At 41.5% G+C, this 23,364-nt stretch overlaps 1 protein-coding gene across 19 annotated transcripts in view; it reads left to right on the forward strand.

Moving 5' to 3' along the window:
- Positions 1 to 23,364, forward strand: part of Magi1 (membrane associated guanylate kinase, WW and PDZ domain containing 1) — a 618,948-nt gene that overhangs the window by 469,407 nt on the left and 126,177 nt on the right. For all 19 annotated transcript variants that reach the window (XM_057790328.1, XM_057790346.1, XM_057790384.1 and 16 more), the window contains one exon: positions 11,256 to 11,375. In XM_057790328.1, the coding sequence (XP_057646311.1) occupies positions 11,256 to 11,375 (120 nt within the window). The remainder of the gene's footprint in view (positions 1 to 11,255; positions 11,376 to 23,364) is intronic.

Below are 23,364 nucleotides of genomic sequence, written 5' to 3' on the forward strand. Positions count from 1 at the left end.
ACACACTTGTATGAAAACAGCCAGTTAAAATCTGTAAAATAGTTTTTTTTATCCTTATGTAATTATTCAAAGCAACTTGTAATAGTTGACATGGTTGGTTTTTAAAATTTGGCCACTCAATTTACTCTTATTGTCTTTGCTATCTTATGCCCTTATGCTACAAAGTCTACACAGAAGCAGTCCGCATCACTTATTGTAGGCTTCGTTCCTAGCCAATCCCCTTTGTTCTTCCGGCATGTTGCCATTCTCACTGCACAGCGCGCCCTTTTGTTGACTTTTACGTCACAATGTGTGCTTTATGAGAGCCACAATAAAACTCACATGTTCTTCAGTATTTGACTGTATGGCTGAGAAGACTTCGGGAATTATCATGACTATGTGTAGTCATTAAAACACCAGGAGCTTTGCTCTTTTTTTTTTAAAAAAAAAAAAAAAAAGAAACTTTTATTGATTCTTTGTGGATTTCACATCTGCATTAGAATCCCACTTATCTCCTCGACCCCTCAATTCCACTCTCTGCCCTTGCAACCTCTCAAAATCAAAATCAAACTTAAAAGAAAAAACAAATAAATGAAACAAGTGTGTATGGGAGAGAGAGAGAGAGAGAGAGAGAGAGAGAGAGAGAGAGAGAGAGAATCTTGTCATGGAAGCTGTAGTGTGGTCCATTGAGTCACACAGTCCTAATTTGGGCAGCACAGGCCACTCTTATTGGCATGGCCTCTGTGGCAGTATGGCCCATGGACACCAAACTGACCTCAGGTTGTGTCCCAGACTTCAGACATCAGCACAGCCTTCAGTAGTCTCTGCAGTCACAGACATCAACACAGACCTGGTTGTGGGAAGGCCACGGACCCAGACATGGCCCTTGGCGAAAGTCCAGGCCTGGATATCACCTTGGACTCAGGTGACTCGAAGGCCATTCACATCAGCCTGGGGAACTTTGTTCTTATATCCATCTGGAATTGTTCTTAGAATTGCTCGATCTTAGTAGTAAACATTGTTATCTGTCTTTGAATCCACTGTGTAATTTAGTAAAGAAGTAAGTATTACATTCATCCAAGAAAAGGAGTCAGCCGTGTGAAGAGCAATATGGTTGATGTGGCATTGGGAGTATCGAGTTTTTCCAATGTAGACATTATGTGCAAACAAATTGGCATATTCTTGTGAATCAATACCAGTGCTGGTGCTAAATGACGAATGGTTCACTAAAGTGATGCTGTTTACATAGTATGTTGACTGTATGATTTGTTATCTACAGATAACCCAAGGAGCTGTAGTTAAGGTTACGTACATTGTGTGTGAAAGGTGTTGAAAAATGTTGGTTAAAGGTGGAAACTTTTGTTAAGGCAGGAAAAATGTACCTTCTTTGGAGAGTGAAATGAGGTTTATGTGAAGAAAGCCCGTGTTCTGTGTTAGTATAGCAAATGATCAATAGCTGGGTCTTTATTGCTTTCTTATGTGTGGTGCTGCAGTCAGACGCAGGCCTTGCTGCACGTGAAGCAAGCTGTCTGCCACTGAGCTACAATGTCTCCCCCACCTGTCCCACAACATCACTAGATTCTTCTTCCTTTGTTGTTTTCCTTTAACTACAGAGCCTGTCACAGTGATGACAGTGATGTTCCCATTGTTATCGCTGATATTTCACAAGTGCATGTTCTGACCCAACGAAGCATTTTACATGATTGTCTTTATCATCCTTCCACACAAGGGATGTGTTGTTATTATAGTAATGATTTTCACTTTAGAGAGAAAGGAACTAAGCTGTTGCCCTTGGCCGTCATTGCTCAGTTTATAAAATTGAACTGAGGTTTAAACTTATAAAGCCTGATTTTAGGTTTTGCAATGTCTCTTTACAAATTCTGAAAGAGATCAAGATCTCTGAGGCATTTAGGAAAATTATATAAAGTGGACATTGATTTCTGAACTCAAACTTTCTCTAAAAAGTGAGAGCAGCAACTAGGTTTTACCCGCATGTTTATCTTCAAGGGTAAGACATACATACATACATACATGCATGCATACATACATACATACATACATACATACATACATACATACATTTTTACCTGTTTTGAAACAGGGTCTCACTAAGTATTTAAGATTTAAGCTGCCTTCGAGCTGGAATTTCTCCTGCTTCAGCTTAAGTGCTAGAGTCACAAGCATGTATCTCCATGCCCAGCTAACATTTATTTATATATCAACAGCCTTATTGGTGTGCAGTATACGGACCGTAAACTCACCCTGTGGAGTGTACCATTCATTGGTTCGCAGCACATTCTCAGAATGGTGCAACTGTTGCAGCCACTTAATTGCAGAATATTTCCATGTGCTCATTAGCAGTCACTTCTGAGCTTTTTTTTTTTTCTTTTAAGCTAAGAAAGCAAGCTTCCTAATCTTAGAATCATTACTCATTCACTCTGTATTGGGCATGCAAAGTCACCTAATTTGTGGAAATTTGATATTCTTAATCATTGTTTTTCATTAAAATAATCTTTTTTTAACAACAAGCTTTTGAAAATTGTCCAGTTGAATGTGTTGGGGATGAATCCATTCTGTTCTGTACAGTGTGTAATGATTTCAGAGAAAATAAAGTGTCGTCTGCCATAAAGGATATAATCAGCTTCAGTCCCCCATTAGCACAGACAGCCTTTCCCATTCGCACGTGGCATTCCTCACATCCTGAGTGCCACCCAGATAGAATATGCCAGAGGGTGATTTTGATAAGGGTGAAGATTCCCCATTTCCTGCATGTTTCTGCTGCTCTCTGGGATGAATCAGCGACAGCTGGAAACCTTTGCTGTCCTGTGTTTAAGGCATGCAGGCTCTCTGCCTTGATCTGTGATAATGTTCTCTCTCGTGCACAAAGGGGAAGAGTGACTAGTGCTCATGTCCCCTTGTACTGAACTTGGCTACTGAATGGAGTCTGGGCTCTTCACCTAGCTTCTCTGGGCCGGAGCTCATGTGACAGGATGCCTTACAGCTTGGGGTCAGGATCCTGGGAATCCTGAGAATGCTGTACCAGCTTTCTTCTCACCCAGCTTAGCCCAGCCCACCTCATTTCTGTTTGATGACTTGGAGTCTTTGGGGTCAATACCCAGGAGCGGCATAGCTGAGGCATACAGAATTGTAAAATGCCTTAATTTGAATTGTAATATAAATATCTGTTTTCCAATAGTCCTAGGCGACCCCTGTGAAAGGGGTAGTCGAGCTCCCCCACGGGGTCGTGACCCACAGTTGAGAATGTCTGCTCTGGGAGATGATTAAAATGGCTTAGGACAGTATTGGTTACTCCTGGTGGAATTACTGTCATTCAAGAGCTCCCGCTTTCCTCCCTGACCTCTGCTTCCATGTGAGTCTCCAATCCAGACAAAACCTGCACTGGGAGAAGTATAGGCTTGTTTAGCTTTAGCCTCCTGGTCTCTGGCATTGTATTATAGCAGCTCCACTTACGACAGAGCTACAATTAGGTTAAGGAGATGGTCTCCGTTTGTTATACAGATATCTATGGTGGTCATCTCATTGTGTAACAAGGGAATTCAAGCCTTGGGCTCCAGATTAGATAAACTGGCTTTATTTTTATTGTATTTATTTTTAGTTGGTATTTATGACAAAATGAAACTGATTTCCCACTTAATGAAACGCTAAACATTTCCTCTTGTTAGAAAACTGTTAAGAAATAGAGTTCACGGATGATTACTTGAAGTGGGAAGATCCACTCCCCGTGGGTGGCGTCATTGTCTAGAGTGGGATCCTGCACTGGATGTAATAAAGGAGAATAGACTGAGCACAGGCATGCATCAGTCTCTCTGCTCCCTGATGGTGAATGCAATGTGACCAGCTATCCAGCTCCCCTTGCTTTGAGTTCCTGACCATGATAGATTGTATCAGTTCCTTTTGTTGGGGTATTTTATCACAGCACAGGCAAATGAACCAAGACAGGGAGCAGAGGCTTAACAAAAGCACAGGTCTCAAACGCCACCTACTACTGCCAGGGTGCTAAGTGTTTCTGTCTCTCTTCTCCCTGGTCACTTCGTGATGCCCCTGTGTAGTCTGTTCACACCACCCACACTCTCTGTGTCAGTCTGTCTGTCTCATGGTAGCTTTGCCTTTTAAAGACCATCGTGTGAGTGGTGTTATATACCACATGTACCCTTCTAGGCCTGACTTTTTCCCTAAGCACAATATGGTTGAGATTCACCTGCACTTTTGGGTGTTGTGGCATTGCAGTGGCACAGCATAGTTTGTCCAGTTGATCATTTAGGTCCTTTCTGGCTCGAGGTGATTCCTTAAACATTTATATTCTTTTTTGTTTGCTTTTGTAAACCTGCATTTCCCTTCTCTGGAAGAAATTCATTAGATTATTGGAGTGTATGGTACATTCGTGTGTAACTTTTTAACAAACTGTTGTGTTAAAACTTTTGAAAACCATTTTGATTTGAAGGGCAAATATTGAGTAGCACTGGTGGTCTCCAGAGCTGTAAAAGAAAGGACTGGAAGAGGTCGGTAATGAAGCAACCGGGGCCGGGGGCAATGCATACGTCTATGCTCTGTCTCCATTAGCTAGAGAATGAACAGCAGAAGTCTGGCCTTGTTGTCTGATACCTGGAAGTCTGAGAAATGCAAGAAGTTGTGTTACAAGATAAAATGGTGTCTGTATATAGCATGTTCAACCGTCCTAAACAGTGAAAATGACAGTCGTCTTTTTGGCCTCTTGGTAGATTTTGATATACAAGACCTGAAATAATGTAACAGCAAATGATACCGTTGCTGTTCAATTTAAGTGTGTTGATCATGGTCCAGTTATCAGGCTGGGCCTGAGAGCATTTGGACAGTTGCTGGGAAAGAACTCCATTGAGATGGCTTGTCTGGAACCCTGCATATTGGGGACCTGAATCAGCAGGAGACTGCTTAGAGGCCTTTCAGCACCAGGCTCTCTTCAGCTGCCTGAGCTGGGGATTACAGAGGGGCAGCTTGAAGAAGGGCTTTCCATTCAGTATCTTCTCTTCAGCCCTGGTGAATAGAATGTGCTGGCAAAGAAGGTCACTTTCTGATTTCCTCATCGAGGGTCACTGAAGCTAGATATACTAAAAGTTTATGGACCATAAAATGTGCATAAGAAGCAAATAGCCACTCAATATTTGCTAGGAGAACTCTGGGGCCATTGCTAATTCATACTGAGACATTCAGTAGGACACTGCTCAGATTAAGTTATGATCTGGTGGTGGAAAGCGTTGGAAGTTTAAATTCTAACCTATTGGCCCTTTAAAAACAATTAAGAGGTCTTTAATGATCAACATTAACACGTTGAATTTTAAAAATAAAAACAGGTGGAAAAATGTATCACCTTCTCTGTAACTTTATTCAAAGTATGCTCTTCTTCAGAGCTGAAATCATGTTATTGACCTTTGTGTTAGCCTTCTGTGACATGGCAAACCTTGGTACGCACTGTTAGTGTAGCTGACTAGAGCCTGTAATTCGTCTGCATGTTTTCGTAGTGAATAAATTAAGATTGATGATGTTTGAATTGTATCCGAGAGTCAGGTCTTAACAGATTTAAGTAATCATCTCACTCGGTTTATGAGATATGGAAATAAATAAATGCCCACCGACACAGTTCAGGATATGAGGGTATTTACTGAAAGGAGACCGGTTCATCTCTCCCATTTCCGCAGCCATCCTCTTGAAGCGCCCAGTGTTAAGAGTGGAGTATTCTTCCAACTGGTTATCTGCTAGAATATAAGCTGACAAAGCACAGACTCTCGTTCTCTGTTCTTGGGTAAAATGATGCCATAATCATTTATTATTCTGAGACTTGTTTATGTCACGTCAGTGCACGTTGCTAGCACTCCTTCCGGCAACTGCCTGCAGTCCAGCCGTTCTTGCCGTTTGCAGTACATTGCTAAAACTCCTCCTGGGGACAGACCCACCAAGCTCAGTCCCAGCTTTTCCCTGTGTGGGGCTGCTTTTCTTTCTCCCTTATTTTAGTCCGTTTAATTTGTTGCAATCCATGCTACACAAATACATTTTTTTAAAAAAATTTTATTATCCCCAAAAACACAGCCAATAAGGACCAAATCGAATTTTTAGAATAAAAACACAGACTTTGACTAGGTTTTCAAATAGCTGTTCGAGATGTCTCGCTGTTTAAGTATGCTTCTTGTTATTTTGAGAGCTTGAAGTCTTTGGGGGACTGTATTAAACAGTGTAAAACCAGCCACTCAGATCCCCTTTCCGGTAGAGGTATACTGGCTAGTCTGCTGGCTGTTAACAGCAGTTCTTCACATGTAGAGTAAATAATATTGAATTCAGTTGCACAGCCTCAGTAATCAGCCCCACTGTGTGTGGTGTCTGCGCGCGCACGAATGTGCGCACGCTCCTGCGTGTTTGTGTATACTTGTGTGTGCATGTGATAGATAGCCCAGGGTGCACTTTGCAACATCTTTTCTATTTTTTATCCACCTTATTTTTGATCATGGAGCTCACGGATTGGCTAAACTGGCTGGCCAGCCAACTCCAAGGAGTGTTCTGTGATTGCGCTCTGCTCCCCACTCTTATCCTGGCTTTTCTGTGGATGTTAGGGATCGGAACCCAGGTCCTTATATGTGCACAGCAAACATTGTGTTCTCTGAGCCCAGTAATCACTTTCAACAGGCACATGTGGGTAGAGCTTGCATGTCAGGCAGCACCAAAATGAAGCATTTTCCACGCAGCAGAAGTTCTGTTAGTCAGACAAGGCTAGTTTAGAATGAGAGATAATATAAACCATTGTCATTTAAATCACGTTAAATGACTTAAATCATTTAATCTCGCCCACCTTTCATATCGCTGTGGATGGGTTATTTCCCCCATCTGAATCTCAGAATTCTTCACCAATAAGATGACTATTATATTAATCCTACTTCTGTGGTTTCTTATGCAAATTAAATATATTGTTGATTAAATGCTTGGTGCCTTTCTAAAATAAACATCTAGGAGCTAGAAGCCATTGTTTCCCCAGGGTTAGATGGTCTCCTTTTCTCGAAGAGGGGAAACACTATGTTTATGAGCTTAAAGCTGATAACTCGAAGATATTGCTGACCTGGTTTCCAGCTCGACAAACAGAAGGTACCATTTTAGGCTGCAGATAATCGGAGTTTGTTAGCCTGGTGTATTTTTATGTGTCTTCCTAACATGATCAAATTTGTTTTCCTTCTCTTCTTTCAGGAAGTAACCCTTCTGGCTTTGTTAGAAGCATGGTTTGTAATAATTGTACCCACCCCAGATGGCTCCCGAAATCCCTTTGAAATGCCATCTGTCAGGCGTGTGTCCAGCCAGCAGCCTGTCATTCTGTTACAAGAAAAGAGGAGGCGGGGCCCCTCCCTGTGGCCTTTTCCCCCAGCATCCTCTCTGAATGGATCCTGGGAAGTTGGCCCAGACCCAGAGTGGGTTGCTCAGAGCATCCCTGGGAGTAGCCCTCTTGGTAGCCTATAGTGAGGACAGGTTTCGCCTGGGTAATAAGCCCTGTGTGCTCAAGGGGTGGAGACTCACCCGCCTTCCCACGTCCTCCCTGAGGCTCAAAAGCTGCTTGAAGCAGATTTGTTTTCTTGGGAAGACAGAGTCTCTAGTAGCTTCACTTTTCCTGTAAAATGTAATGTTTGAAGTTCCTTATTATTTCTAATCCTTTCAGGAAATGAAGACCCAGGGGTGATGGTTGTCTTTAAAGTAAATCTGGCACATTGGATGTGATTACATGTAAAAAAGAATCGGCAAATATGAGCCAGAGCAGGCAAAAGGAAAAACAGCTCACTCTGGTCTAGGAAGCCTTTTAAGACTCAGGGCATCTTTTGTTTGGTTTATTTTCTCCTCGTCTTCTTCTGAATGGAGTGGGCTGATGGACTGTGAGGACGGAAACGGAGTCTGAGTGTGCCGTGAGAAGAGACGTAGGGTGGATCCTCTCAGCGTGTCCAGAGTTCTGTTGTGCCCGCACTGGGATTTCCAGGGTGACATTGGCTGTTGTGTCTGACCAGGGTGATGTTGGCTGTTTGTCTGACCAGGATGACGTTGGCTGTTGCGTGTCACCAGGGTGACGTTGGCTGTTTGTCTGACCAGGATGACGTTGGCTATTGTGTCTTACCAGGGTGACGTTGGCTGTTGCATCTTACAAGTTGCCGACTAAATAAGTTTTGCTCTTGGCTTCAGGACCTCACCCTTCTTTGCTTCTTCCTTCCAGACTCCTGCTCAGCTATCTTCCGGAATCTTCCTCCAATTCCTAGTGTAGATAGTGGAAGGTTTTATAGTCCAGCCAGTGCTTCTTGGCTTCTTTTCCTCTACACTCTACTCAAATTTTCTTTTTCAGTATTTTGCCTTCAGATGCTCCTGACTTGCTGATAACTGATAACTAATTTCTCAATCTCCACTTGATCTTTAGATTTACCAGGTCACTGTTCCTCCGAGTCTCTGCCCCAAAGTGTCTAATCTCAAATTGAATGTGACCAAGGTAAACTTTCTGGTCCTCCCTCTTGCAAGTTTCTTCTGCGATTCCATGATTTCAACTTTTATAAATGGCGTCGTCAATTTGTCCATGTTATACTTTTTTTAAAAAAAAATGTCTACATTGTTCTCTCTTACATAGCATGTTGAGTTCACCAGCAAGTTACTCTATGTTTATATTTAAAATGCAGGCAGAGTAGTTTTAAGCTTCTTGCCAGGAGAGAGGATATTTGTGGTAATAGAATGTTGAAACAGTGGGCTTCCCAAAACTGAATTTGAACATGATGGACATGATCCCACATTGATGGGAATTGCTTAGCTACACATACCTCACACTCTCCATGTAAACCTAAACCTCACAGCAGTACCCTGAAGATGGATCTGGGGCTTATCAGACGTCTTGTTCTCTTCCCAGTGGGCTACACTGGTCTGCCATCTTTCTCTGCTTTTCTTGACTGCTTGTCTCTTCTGTTAGCATATGGAGAATGGCTAATCAAACTAGCTTGTTGGGCCTTCTCAGACCCAGTTTTGACCCTGAGAATTCCAACAGTAGTATGATATGATGAGTTTATTTGCACACACAAACACCCCATTTCATTTCTTTGAATATTGATGGTTTGCCTGCATGTGTCTGGAGGCCAGAAGAGGGCATCTGTCGGTCCCCTGGGACTGGAGTTAGAGCCAATTATGAGCCATGACCATGTAGGTGCCTCCTTCCTCCACTTTTCAGCATGGCGCTAAGATACATTCTTTTTACCCAAAATTATACTCTATGCTTGTCTACTTACATACATATTTTCTGTCTCACAGTAAAATGGTCAGTTTTCTTATGAACTTTGCCTCATTTACCAATTCTTTCTCTGTGCTTTTATCATCACTTGGCATGCATTGGGACCTCAGGAAATGCTTATTAAATAATTGAGACAAACAGTGGCATCATATACATGCATACATATTGTATAATTGCAATTTGCTATAGTGGCATTGGAAATATAAGGCTCTATAAACTTATTCAATTCTAACAACATGAAAACAATCTCCACTAACAATTACTGACCACAGGTATTCTCTCTGCAGACTTGCTCAGCAAGCCTGTGGTGTAAGTACCATTGTTAACCCTGTCTTGCAAAGAGGACACCGTTAAGTAGTAGAAACTAAGGACCATGCCCAAGACTGAGTAGAGAACCAGACCATGAACTTGTCCTTCCCATCCAGCCTCTATTCTCCTGTGCTAGATGTTGATCATGGTTTTCTCCAGTATTAACTGTGTCCTGGTGTCTGGTGATTGATTGTTTGACCTTTCTGGAGATGGAGTATGCTAAGCAAGCATTACCAATAATCCTTAACTTGTGATAACCGGGAGAGAAGTTTAAAGACCCACACTATCCTTTTCTCCACTCAGTACCAGAAGGGGAAACCAACCAGCAAAGAACACAGGAGTTGAGTTCTGGGTGGCACCAATAGCCTCTTTGCCCAAAGCAATGTCGTGAGTGTGAGAAACTACCATTCTGTGAAAAATTTTGATGCTATCTTATGAGACATTTGGATTTAAGATTTTTAAATTTGGAGAAATGGTTTCAACCTGAACAGATTATGCAGTAATTCTTGAGGGGCTTTGACCTGAGGACATCACAGCTACACAGAACATGCGTGTAGATGCTGCTTAATGCAGGGACAGGATCAGACGCAGGCGGCTGCACCGAGGGTTTCAAAACTGCTCGCATACAATTGCTTCTTTCATTGCTTTACAATTGTAAGGAGAGAGTTCTGGCAAGAAGGCAAACCCTGATTATTACCTCGGATGATGATAAATCACCAACCACCGTGGATGATGCCTTGTGACCTTCTCTCGGAGTCCCATCCCCTAGCTCTATGCGAGGGTTACGTAGAATCAGAGAACTTATTGTATTGGTCTGGTTTTGTTTCTTATAACATAATCACAGGTTCCCAGAACATACTGTGTGATTGCATCTTACTGTTTTCTCCTTTGGTGTGGATGTGAACCACGTTCCCTTGTTGTTCTCCTCTTTGCTTGACACTGTGCTGAAGTGTGATGGATTGTTTTACAGGTCAGAGCCCGGGGAGAATGTCTTAAATGCTCTCTGTGGCCCGTGTCATTTCCTAAGAGAAATGGATACATTGATTAGTCGTTGAGAGCGTGAACAGATTCATTCAAGGGGAGTTTCCCATTTGTCCCCAGTGTCCTTTATCCGTCCTCGGAGCTCATGGGTGTCCACTTTTTATTGAGCATATATAATTACCTGGAGAGAAGCAGCATTTTAATCCCTGGGAGATGTCCAAGCAGCGATTGAGCAGTCATATTTCTACAGTGCTGTGCCTATGCAATGGGTGTCATTTTCTACAAAGGCTTATTACACAGGAATTTGCTAGATGCATTATTAACAAGGACTTTAAGACCCAGGATAACAATACAAACCCTTTAGGCTCTGGACTTAGGGTAGATAACTTTGTAGTATTTATTGTAGTCCTAAAAGCTGAAAATTATGTACATTGTCTGTGTGCCATTAGATTCAATTTTTCATTTGCTTGCTACATTTAAAAATAAATGCTAACAGTGTCTCTGCCTTACCTGTTTCCCCTTTCCCCTGTTGGAGGGAAAAAGGAGGAATTGGGGATGCTGTTCTATGAGAATGTTGCTTTTCCTGGGCCCCTCTTTGAGTTCCAGGCAGAGCAGCTTACTGAGCAGGTTTGTTTAATTACTCAGGTTGGAACTCCCTGTTCTAATGGACTGATGACATCCTGGACCTTTGTATTTTCTGCTGCAGGCACAACCCGGTCTCCCAGAGAAGGAGAAGTGCCTGGCGTGGATTACAGCTTTCTGAGTGTGAAGGAGTTCCTGGACCTCGAGCAGAGCGGAACCCTGTTGGAAGTCGGCACCTATGAAGGTGAGCTTCACTGCTGCCCTGTGGCATCCTGAGCGCCTTCAGTGGTCCAGGCAGAGTGTTTAGACTCTGGGGAGTCTAAAGAAGAGACTAGTCTGCCTTAATGTGGTGCATGCTAATAAGATGTGGAAAGTCTTGAGAGATCTTTTTGCAGATAGTTCTTCTCTTTACCTTGTAAACTTAAGGACTGACGTTTTATGTTTTGATATGGACACTTGTACTGCTTCCCTGAATCATAGGTCATCACAATGTGACCTTGTGTTGTTTTTATCTTGAAGAAATGAAATCCTATGTGTACCACTAGTTGGTTTTACCTGGAAGTGTGTCTACACACTTCATAAATAAGCATCAATGAGTACCCCTTCCTCTGCCAGACGCTGCCTGTCTGACTTGGATTCAGTGTGATAAGCAGTATGACTGATGACCAGAGCTCCTGATTAATCTTTGAAGTCTGAGGATTCACATGCATGCATGCATGTACCTCTGTGTGTATTCATGTTTCTTCCTATTGTACACAGAGGACGGTGTGCATTGTATGCTTTTGGTGCTTGCGCTTCTGTTTCTTGTTATATCTTAATAGATCCTTGTCATGCAGTAATAGAGAACTTCCTGTTTCCCTTTCTCAAATCACCTCATATGAATATACCATAATTATATTGTTTTCTCTCTCTAGGTAAACACTTTGGGTTATTTTTAACTTTTGAAGATTTATTTTGATTATTTACAAATATTTGTTATTTTTTTCTTTCAGAACACTACTATATTTAATAACATGATCATTAGCTGTAGCAACAGTTAAGTTTCCACAAATAAAATTTTTATGTCAAAACGAATTAGGGGAAAAGTTACATTTTCTTATCTGTTTGAGGGTTGTATTATAATTTATATAGCTAATTCTCTCCATGTAAGTTTTCCATAGCTGATTTCTAAATATTTTCTTTTTTAATTGACATTCAGGTCTGACATTTCACATATATATGTGAGGATCAGATAAGGACACTTGATATACACTTAGAATCCCAGGGCTGGGGACATGGAAACGGAAGGTCATGAGTTCAATACAAGGCTGGACGCTATAAATGATGCTTATCATTTAACACTGATCATTTGTGTTAGGGATATTCAGAATTCTTTTTACTGGCTCTTTTGAAATATATAATCAATTACTGGCAGGCACAGTTATTCTATTATGCTATAGGAAATTGGAAATTCTTCGTCTCAGCTAATTGCGTTCATGTTACTGCTGATCATCTTCTCTGTCTCACACACTCTTCGTGACCTCTTATGGCTGCTGTTTTCCTCATCTCTCCTGTTACAGAACTATTGTGTCTTGCACATGCATGTAAGAACATAAGATATTTGTCCTTCTATGTCTGACACAGTCACCTAGCCAAATGTCCTTCGTGCTTATCCATGTTGACACCAAGAATGAGTTTTTATGTTTATTTTTGAAGAGAGTCTCATGTAATCCAGACTTGCATGATACTCAGCAGGTAGCTGAAGATGACCTTGAACTTGGTATCCTAATGCCTCCACCTCTGCAGGGCTGAGCTACAACATTCACCACCCCTTCTGTTTTATGAGGTGTTGCAGAATGAATCTAGGGCTTCTGGAATGTTGGGCAAGCACGTTACCACCTGAGATGCATCCTTAGCCCCAGATTTCATGACGTTTTGTGGGCAAATAATAATCCATTGTGTATATAAATTGTGTTCTCTTTATTCGTTTGTTGATGGACACTCAAGTTGTCCCCATGCCATGACTTGTGAACAATGATAAACATGGGGGTAGTGATGTGTTTTATATTCTGACTTCTATTTTCTCTTGTATATATATTTTACTTTAATTGTTCAAGGATTTCTTTCCTCTGCAGGTTTGCTGTGTGCTACTTTTGGTCCTTTTAGTAATAGCCGCTAGTCTGGAGTGGGACAATACCTTGTTATGGTGATTTGTTTTGGTGATGACTGATACTAAGATATTTTTAGGTACTTGTTGAACATTTATATGTCTTTAAAATGTTACATTTTTTCTGAAACAATATTATAGCTTGATGATTCTTTGGAGTGTTGAGACAGAGAGCTTAATATGATACAATTAACTAGGTTAAATTCCTAATTTATTCATAATTATATTATGGATCTCTACAAGCTTTTAAAATGTGTATTGGATAATCATAAAGAAATTTTAAACCTTAAGATTAAAAAACAAAAGGTAAATGGGAAGATCATTATTGATCTGCCTCTACCCCAACCTGCCTGAAGACTGTATCCATTGCCTAGCCCACTTTCCAGGTAGGGACTCTAGACTGGGGCTGCCAAATCCATTCATGCCCATGGTGCACTCTGCAGCAAGGGACCCTACACTCTCATGATCCACTCCACCTGCTCCTGAGATCTGCCTGAGTAGTCCACATCCTAACCCTAGACTCTACTGCAACTCTCCTCGACCCCTTCCCTGCCTAGGAACCATGTGTCTTGTATAGGCCCCTGGATCCTATTCTTCAAATAGGGGACCCCATGCACACACTGTCAATTCCACCCATTTCTGCTGCCTAACAGGTCGTCCTAAGCAGATTCCTGAGGACTGCCTTTAAGAATCTTCCCCTCCTTCTATGTTCTTTCTTTTTCTCTCCCTTCCCCCTCCTCCCCCTTTTTGAGACATGATCTAACTATGTAGCTCTGGCTGTCCTGAAACTCACTCTATAGACCAGGCACCCGAGTCTGGGTTTAAAGATGTGTGCCACTGCACCCAGTCATACATATTTTCAAATCTATGACATTGCCACTTTTGATTGTATCACTATTAGAAGCCAAACTAATTACTAGTTAAAATATGACAGTGCAGTATCTTATGGAATTTGTTTTGTTCGTTTGGTTGTGGGTTTTTTTTTTTGTTTTTTTTTTTTTTTTTGTAGTTTTGGAGTTGTTTTTTTTTTTTAATTAAAAATAGGTGTTTTTCATATGATATATTCTGATCACGGTTTCCCCTTCCCCGGGCTCTTCTGCAATTCCCCTCTAATTCTACAGACGCCCTCTCCTATTCTTCAATATTATTCCTAGCCCAAGCTGAACTGGGATTGCTTCTAATATCCCATCAGGCATCAATAATGAATTGCCCCAAGACTAACCCTTAAACTCTCCTGAAATTAATCTGAAGTCTACATCTCTACAGATTGCTATAGTACTAAACAGAGATCTTTTTTTTAAAAAAGATTTATTTATTTGTTATGTATACAGTGTTCTGCCTGTGTGCATACCTGCACCCCAGAAGAGGGCACCAGATCTCATTACAGATGGTTGTGAGCCACCATGTGGTTGCTGGGAATTGAACTCAGGACCTCTGGAAGAACAGCCAATGTTCTTAACCGTTGAGCCATCAATGGTATATAAGACAATGATTTTAAAATAACAATAACAAAATAAGAAACTCAAAGAGGATCTGAATAAATACTGGAATAAAGATAGTAAAAACATGGTTGAATGAAGTAATAAAAACAATTCAAACTATGTAAATAGAACTTAGTAAGAGAGAAGCTCAGAAGAAAAAAATGAAATAATATTCAAAACTTTCAGGAATTGAAACAAAAAATTCATAGAACAGCCTCATCAGTAGACTGGGTCAAGGAAAAGTGAGAACGTCAGGTCTTGAGACAATTCAGAAGAGTTGAATCACGTAGTCAAAGAATATATTAAATAAAAAAAAAGCAAAAAGTCACAGACACAACATACAAGGGACTCTAGGACACCCAGTAATAGCAGGATAGCAGATATAAAAGGAAAAGAGACTCGGGTGAAAGCCACAGAAAATATTGTCAACAAAATCAAATAAGATAACTTCCCTAATCTAGGGAAGGAGATGCCCATCACAACCCAAAGGCATACAGAGCAACAAATAAACACAACCAAGAAGAAACTTGCCATATAAAAGTGAAAATAGTAAATGTACGGAGCAAAGAAAGGATACAGAAGAAGAGGATGATGATGGGGGGGCTATTTCAGTGGAGACCGGAAAACTGGAAGCAGTTATACAAGCCATAAAAGACATCAGGTACTAGGCCAGACTACCATACTCAGCAAGATTATCACTTCTATCAAAGGAAGAAGGAAAAATTTTCATAATTAAAACAGATTTTAGGAATTTAGGACCACTAAGCCAACTCTACAGAGATGTGGAGAGAAGGTTAAACATGCCCAAGAAGGAACAGGAAATAGAACACGTAATTGAAAGATATCTAATGAAATACCACAAAGTAACAGGAATTAGTACATATTGCTCAATAATTATTTTCTATTGGGGGTGTTGAGATAGGGTTTCTCGGTAACTTTGGAGCCTGTCCTGAAACTAGCTCTTATAGAGCAGGCTGGCTTCAACCTCACAAAGATTCGCCTGCATCTTCCTCCTGAGTGCTGGGATTAAAGGCATGTGCCAGTACGGCCTGGCATGCTCAATAATTCTTAATGGTCTCAACTCCTAGCAAATACACACAAACTAACAGATTAGAAAATGGGGTACATTTTTTGTTGCTTCCAGGAAACACACGCCACACTCAATAATAAACACCACCTTAGGGTGAAGTAAAAGGAAAAGATGAAACTAGAATCAAGTAGAGTAGTTAATCTAATATCTGGAAAAATAGGCTTCAAACCAAATTACTCTGAAGAGATAAGGAGGAATACTTCATACTCATCAAAATATTAATCTACTAATCACAGGCTAATACAGGAACAGAAAAAGAATCACTATTAGATCGAAAGCTACAGATTGATCCCAACATGGTGATAGTGGGTAGTTTCAATTCCACACTTAGCAGGAGACAAGCCACTGAGGGGAAAGTCTATACTCAGAAACTCTGGAGTTAAAGTACATTGAATCAAGTCAACCTACCAGATTACCCATAGAGCATTCCTCCCAAACACTAAAGAATACACTCTCTTCTCATCAGCCCGTGAAGCTTTCTCCAAAATAGACCACGTATTAGCACGAGGCAAGTCTTAACAAATACAGAACAAGTGCATGACACACTGTGTTCTGTGCCCATAGAGAATAAAGCTGAGTATCAACAGCAGCAGAAACTACAGAAAGTATACCTGACTTATGAAAACTAAGCAGCACACTACTGCATGACAGTTGGGTCAAGTAAGTGATCAAGAAGGAAATGAATGAAGATGAAAACCCAACATTCCAAAGTCTGTGTGATGTAGTGAAAGCTGATAGGAAAGCTTATAGTACCATGTACCTGTGTCAAAAAAATCTGAAAAACCTCAAACTAACAACTATGTTGCTCTGGAAGACCTTGGAAAATTGAAAACAAAACAAACCCAAAAGCAGTATATAAGAAGAGTATTCTGGTTTTTGTTTTCTATTTATTATTATTTATTTATTTATTGTCAGTTTGACACAGCTGGGGTCATTTGGCAAGAAGAAACTTCACCTGAGTAAATGCCCCCCATCAGACTGGCTTGTAGGCAAGACTGTGGGGGCATTTTCTTTATTAATAATTTATGTGAGTGGGCCAAGCCTTCTGTGGGTGGTGCTATCCCCCGGCAAGTGGTCCTGGGTTGTGTAAGAGAGTCAACTGAGCAAGCCAGAGAGAGCAAGCCAGTAAGGAATGTCCCTCTGTGGTCTGGCTCCAGTTTCTGCCTCTAGATTGTGGTCTTGATCACTTGCCCTGACTTTCCCTTCATGATGGACATTAAGCTATAAAATAAACCAAGCCCTTTCCTTCTCTAGTTGATTTTGATCATGTCTTATCACAGTAATAAAAAAATCAAACTAAGTCAGAAAGATAATCAAAATTGGGGCTGAAATTAATGAGATAGAAACAGAAAGAAATAAAACAATAAAAGATTAAAAACAACAGTTGGTTCTTTGAAAAGATTTAACAAGGTTGGCACTATGGTAGCCATATTAACCAAAAGAGTGTATCAGGATCCAAATGAATAAAATTGGTAATAAGAAGGAAGACATCACAATATATACTGAAGAAATTCAGAGAAAATCATCAACATACTTATAAAATTTATATTTCCCCCAACTAAAAAATCTAAAAGAGATGGATGAGAAAAATATATGGCCTACCAAAGTTATAATAAGATGAGAGAAATAATGAATAAATAATGAAAATGTGGTATATTTACACAATGAAATATTAAGAAAAATGAAATTATAAAATTTACAGTTAAGTAGATAGAGCTGGAAACAATCATTCTGAGTGCAGTAATCCAGACCCAGAAGGAAACGTATTTTCTCATTTGTGGATGTTAGCTTTCAACTTTCAGATATGTGTGCTTTGCTTGTAATATTCATAAATTTCAGGAAATAAGTAAGGGACTGTGAAAAGAGCTTTCAAGGGAAGGGCACTAGAACTCAGTAGTATAAGGGGCTAACGAGTAATAATGGAGCAGGAGGGGTTATCACGGGGTTGGGTAGAGGAGAAACTTGGGGACAGATAAATAACAGTAATGATCTTCTAAAAAATTCATTTGGAAATCTACACTATAGAAGCTTTCTAAAATATATACATGCACATATATGAAAAGAGTTAAAGTGGAGCTACCCTATAACCAGATTACGGTGCCAGGTCTGATCAGGAGCCACACCCAGCTCAGATCCAATAGTCTTTCTCAACCCCAAGGATATCCTGGATGTAACAGGCAGCTTGTGCGTGCTGCACTGACTTCCCGGCCCAGCAGAAGGGAAGCAAATACCTTTCAGAAAATATCTAATTGTCTTCAAGTGTGTTTCTATGAATGCTGGTTGGTTGTTTCAGAATTGAAGTTTTCTTTTTTTTTTTTCTCTTTGTTTTATTGAGATTTTTCTGGAACATTTTTTTTATTAATTAATTTATTTAATTATTAAAGATTTCTGCCTCTTCCCCGCCACCACCTCCCATTCCCTCCCCCTCCCCCAATCAAGTCTTCCTTCCTCCTCAGCCCAAAGAGCAAGCAGGTTTCTCTGCCCTGTGGGAGGTCCAAGGACCACCCACCTCCATCCAGGTCTATTAAGGTGAGCATCCAAACTACCTGGGCTCCCACAAAGCCATTACGTGCAATAGGATCAAGAACCCATTGCCATTGGACTTGAACACCCTAACACAGGAGAAGAGGAAAAAACTGACTTTTTGAAAGCAATAGAGTCCCTTAAACAACATGTAAAAAACGCCCTCATAGAAATGGATGAGAAGTATAACAAAAAGTTTGAAGAAATGAGTAAATACGTAAATGATACCCTGGGAAGCCAAGAAAAAACGATCAAACAGGTAATGGAAACAGTCCAAGAATTGAAGTTTTCTAATATACCAATTCAACCCTTTCTACTTCTTTATGCATTTTTCTCTGCTTGCTCTCCAGCCTTTGGCCTTTTGCTAGTTTAACTTTATACCCATACGAGAAGGCTCTTCACTTTTTGTAACCAACCAGAGTTTGACTTTTGCAAGCTGAGAGCAAATGAAATTTTTATTAAATGCCAGCTACTGCCCTAAGAGTAATGCTGCTAGATCCACAGCGGCTTTGTTCTCACCCGCTGCCCCTGGACCATCCCTCAACAGTGGCTGTGTCTGGTGAGAGACACTCAGGAGCAGTATAAGGCCACCTGTGCCTGAATCTCAGCCCTGTGCCATAGAGCTGTGTCCCCTCTGGCAAGTCATTTTCTGCTCAGTTTCCATTTTCCTCTTGGAGATTACAGTGCTTCCGTGTGAGCTGACCTGAATGAGGGAGCAGTTGCAAAGGGCTTAGCTGAGTGCCAGGCACAGGTACACTCCCAGTCAGTATTAGCTCTGACATGCATGCACAACTTAGGGAAATTGCTATACAGTGTCTTCCCATCTCCTCCTTGTAAGCCAGGGCATCTGCCAGTCCAGTATATGTATTTACTTCCCAGGTTCCTCCCACCTTTTTTGCCATCTGAATTTCTTTTGGCCTTATTGGAACAGGGAAGAGCCTGGTATTACAACAGAGTGCTCTTATTTTCACTCTTTTTACTTCCAGGTCTAAGATGCTGTGAGCTGAGCAGGCTGAAACTATGAGCTGAAACAGCTCTTCTCCTTAAAAACAAACCAAACTATACAGAGTAGTTTCAAATATGGCATTCAAAATAATTGTATTTGATTGCTTTTGTTCAGATAAGTGTCCTCAAGAGCTATGCAATAAAGGCCCATCAATGTTACGATTTATGGCAGTGTGACCCTGGCAGGTTCCCCTGCTGGTGTGGGGTACAGACAGATATGCCATTCAGAGAGAATTTGGGTATAGAGTTTATTTAATGGGTATTGGGAAGGGTTTTTAAGGGTAAGAGGTTATTGTGGGGGTGGGCAGGGAGAAAAGGGAGGACAGAGAAAAAGAGGAAGGGGGAAGGGAGAGGCAGAGGCTGCCTCTTCAGAAGAAGGATGGACAGAGAAAGAAACAGGAGGTGAGAGATCAGCTTGCCTGGCAGGAAGGAGAGATTGGGGGTGAGTGGAGCTTGTCTCTTAAAGGAACAGGGTACCCAGGTGACAGGGCAGGCCAGCAGAATTATAACATTTTATTTCCTAGCCTATGGTGCTGTGGGAAGTGGTGGAACTGGTTAAAAGATGGAGTCAGTCTAGTTAAAAGGCTTTGGGAACTTCATATGGAACATGCTGGTGAGGGGGATATTGAGAATGTGGCTTCTTCTTTCTCTTTGGTTCTTGGCCACATGGCATGAACAGATTACTCCTCCATGGCATGTTCCTTTCCCCTCTCCTAATGTCTTGCCCTGCCACAGGCCCAAAACAAAGAAAGAGAGCCATCTGATTATGGATCAGAACCTCTCAGGTTCTAACTGAGCAGGGTGGAGTAAAATGAGGGGAGATCTCTGTGAGTTCAAGGCCAGCCTGGTCTACAGAACTAGTTCTAGGACTGACAGGGTGGCTACATAGAGAAGCCCTGTCTCGAAAAACCAAAAACTCAAAACCAAAGTAAAATGCATTCTGAGAGGGCATTCTGCAGAATGCTATAGAAGTCGATACAGGTGCTGTCTCAAGCAGCCGTAAGAGGGGAGCTTGTGGAAGGTCAGGAGAGCTGCTCGGAGGTAGCAAAAGCCCAGTCATCAGCACCCAAGGCATGACCTGAAAGCAGATTGGCTGTTCAGTGCAGAGCAGGTTAGAATGATGGCTTGTGGGCAGGGAGTGAAGCAGCCAGGCTCAACTTCCCCAACTTAGTGCTGTCCATTGAGAGTTTTATTCAGGATACCCCACTCGGCCTATTTTCAACTATGCCTATGGTAGCCACTAACCTCAGCTATGCATGTGGTACCCACTAACCTGCTGAATCTTCAGACTGAACAAATGCAGTTATTGTCTAGATTTGTTTTTTACTTTATAAATTAAATGTCTGCATATGTGCCCTGTAGTGGCATTTCAAATGTATTTTAATAAATAAAGACTGCCTGAACATCTGAGAGTAAGACAGTCCCACTGGTCAGATTATTACAAACCAGATTATGGTAACACACACCTTTAATCCCAGTAGCCACCGTAGTTGCCATAAAAATCGGGTGGTGTACACCTCTGTTCCCAGCCCTAGAGAGGAATATAAGATGGTGCAAGACACCTCTCAGAAGTGTGCTAGGGTCTGAACTCCAGTCCTCTGCAAGAACAGCAAGAGCTTTTCATGCTGAACTGATGGAGGAGGGTCATCTGTCTATGTGTTACTTTCATTGGTTAATAAAGAAACTGCCTTGGCCCTTTGATAGGACAGAAAATTAAGTAGGCAAAGTAGACAGAACAGAATGCTGGGAAGAAGGCAATGAGACAGACGCTATAGCTCTCCTCTCCAAGATAGATGCAGGTTAAGATCCTTCCTGGTAAGCCACCATCTCGTGGTGCTACACAGATTACTAAATATGGGTTAAAGCAAGATGTGAGAATTAGCCAATAAGAGGCTGAAACTAATGGGCCAAGCAGTGTTTAAATGAATACAGTTTCCATGTAATTATTTCGGGTAAAGCTAGCCGGGTGGCAGGAAGCGGCCCGCCGCTCCTATTTCTACAGAGTGGCGCCCAAGTGGGGCCGGGAGGTGGGAAGCAGCTCGCTACGCCATCAACACTGAACCATCTCTCTGACTGAACAGTTGAGGTTTTGTGAGTTTTTTTCTTATTTAACACTTCTTTCAGAGTTTCTTACAATGTATTTCAATCATTCTCACTCCCCTCCCCCAACTCTTCCCAGATTAAACCCACCCTCTCTACCACACACTCTTGTGTGTCTACCTCCTGCTCCCAAATCCTTCAAGACCAGTTTGTGCTGCCCAGATAGCCTTGGGTATGTGGTCTTCCACTAAAGAATGGTCCATTAGGCTCTCCCTCTCTCAGCTAATGCATGTCAGTAGGCCCACAGTGGGAATGATGTGTCATGCTGGGATTTATTCTGGCTTGGATTTCCACAGGTTTAGTGCACGCTGTTGAAGCTACTGTGAATTCATACATGGGCCTAGAGTGGTGGCTCCGAGGTAAGGGCAATTACTATTCCTATAGAGGACCCAAGTTAAGTTCACAGCTTCCAGTGTAGCTCATAATGGCCTGTAATTCCAGTTCCTGGGAGATCTTATGCCTCTGATCCTTTTGGATATATACTGCCCCCTCTTCCTCCCTTACACACACACACACACACACTAAATATTAAAAAGAATAACTTTTTTTTTTTTTTGGTTCTTTAAGACAGGGTTTCTTTGTAGCTTTGGAGCCTATCCTGGAACTAGCTCTTGTAGACGAGACTGGCTTTGAACTCAAAGAGATCCACTGCCTCTGCCTCCTGAGTGTTGGGATTAAAAGTGTGTGCCGCCACTACCCAACCAAGAATAACTATAATTTTTTAAAAGTTGAAAATTTAAATTCACCACAGTAGCTGACCACTGTATTTATTTCAGTACCATTTTTGAATAAAAAATTACTCAAGGAGAAGTAAAGTCCCACAGAAGAACCTCAGCAAACCCATATTGAGCTGAATTTAGATCCACAGAATCCTTGGAAAGCTTAACACAGTAGCACAAATCCACATAAAACCTGGGCACTAGAGGGCATGTGTCTATAACCCCAACACCCTCCCACTGAGATGGGAGACAAAAATGAGAGACCCATTGAAGCTCATGGACCAGCTAGCCTGGAGTGTACAAGGATGAGTCCAATAGAGACCCTGTTTCAAGATAAGATGGAAGGCAAGGACCATCATAACACCTCCCACAAACATGCGTGTTCATGGCACACATGCTCCAGAACTCACGATTATATGCATGTGTACATACATACATCACAGAACACCCTACTCTGCATTTTATCTGGCAGTTGGTGCTGTGGTTAGCTAGAACTGCATGGGTGATGGTGGGAATGACAGTTGGTTGAATCTAGAGTATTAGTGTAACCAAAGAGATAAATTTGGTGATGTAGAGGAAAGAAGAGATAAGTGACAGTAATTCTCCTAGCCTCTTGGCTTCTGTATTTGGGTCTATGTTGCTAACATTTGCTAAGATAATAAACACTAGCTGACTGCAGAGAAAAGGGGGCAAGGGGAGCATGGTTTTTAGATTACATAGTGAACCCTGTCTCCAAAAAGAAGTAAGGAAATGCTGTAATTGGACCAGGTTTAAGGAGTAGGCAAGCACTCTATCATGGAACTGTCCCCTCACCAGCTGTAACTCTTGACAGTTGCATGTACTCCTAACAGACTCTCCTGCAAGGCACAGAAGTTGTTAGTGGGGTGTGTCACTGATCTGCTTCACATCTTGAACCAGCTCAAACTGGTTTCTTGTCCTTTTCCTGGACAGATGAGGTATCAAAGCAAATCAGAGAAAACAAAAATAAACCCCTTGGTCTAACTTTCTAATTATGCACTGAGCTAATTTTTTTTTGATAGCATACTTGAAATACAGCAACTGAACTATCTTTCTTGGTTCTTGCTTTTTTTTTCCCTCCTGCTGATATTTTTACTCTACAATCCTGGTTGCTGCCTTAGTGCCCACCCTTGGGACTTCCCTGGGAGAGC

This window comes from Chionomys nivalis, chromosome 1 (assembly GCF_950005125.1).
Source record: "Chionomys nivalis chromosome 1, mChiNiv1.1, whole genome shotgun sequence".
In the NCBI taxonomy this organism is placed as follows: domain Eukaryota; kingdom Metazoa; phylum Chordata; class Mammalia; order Rodentia; family Cricetidae; genus Chionomys; species Chionomys nivalis.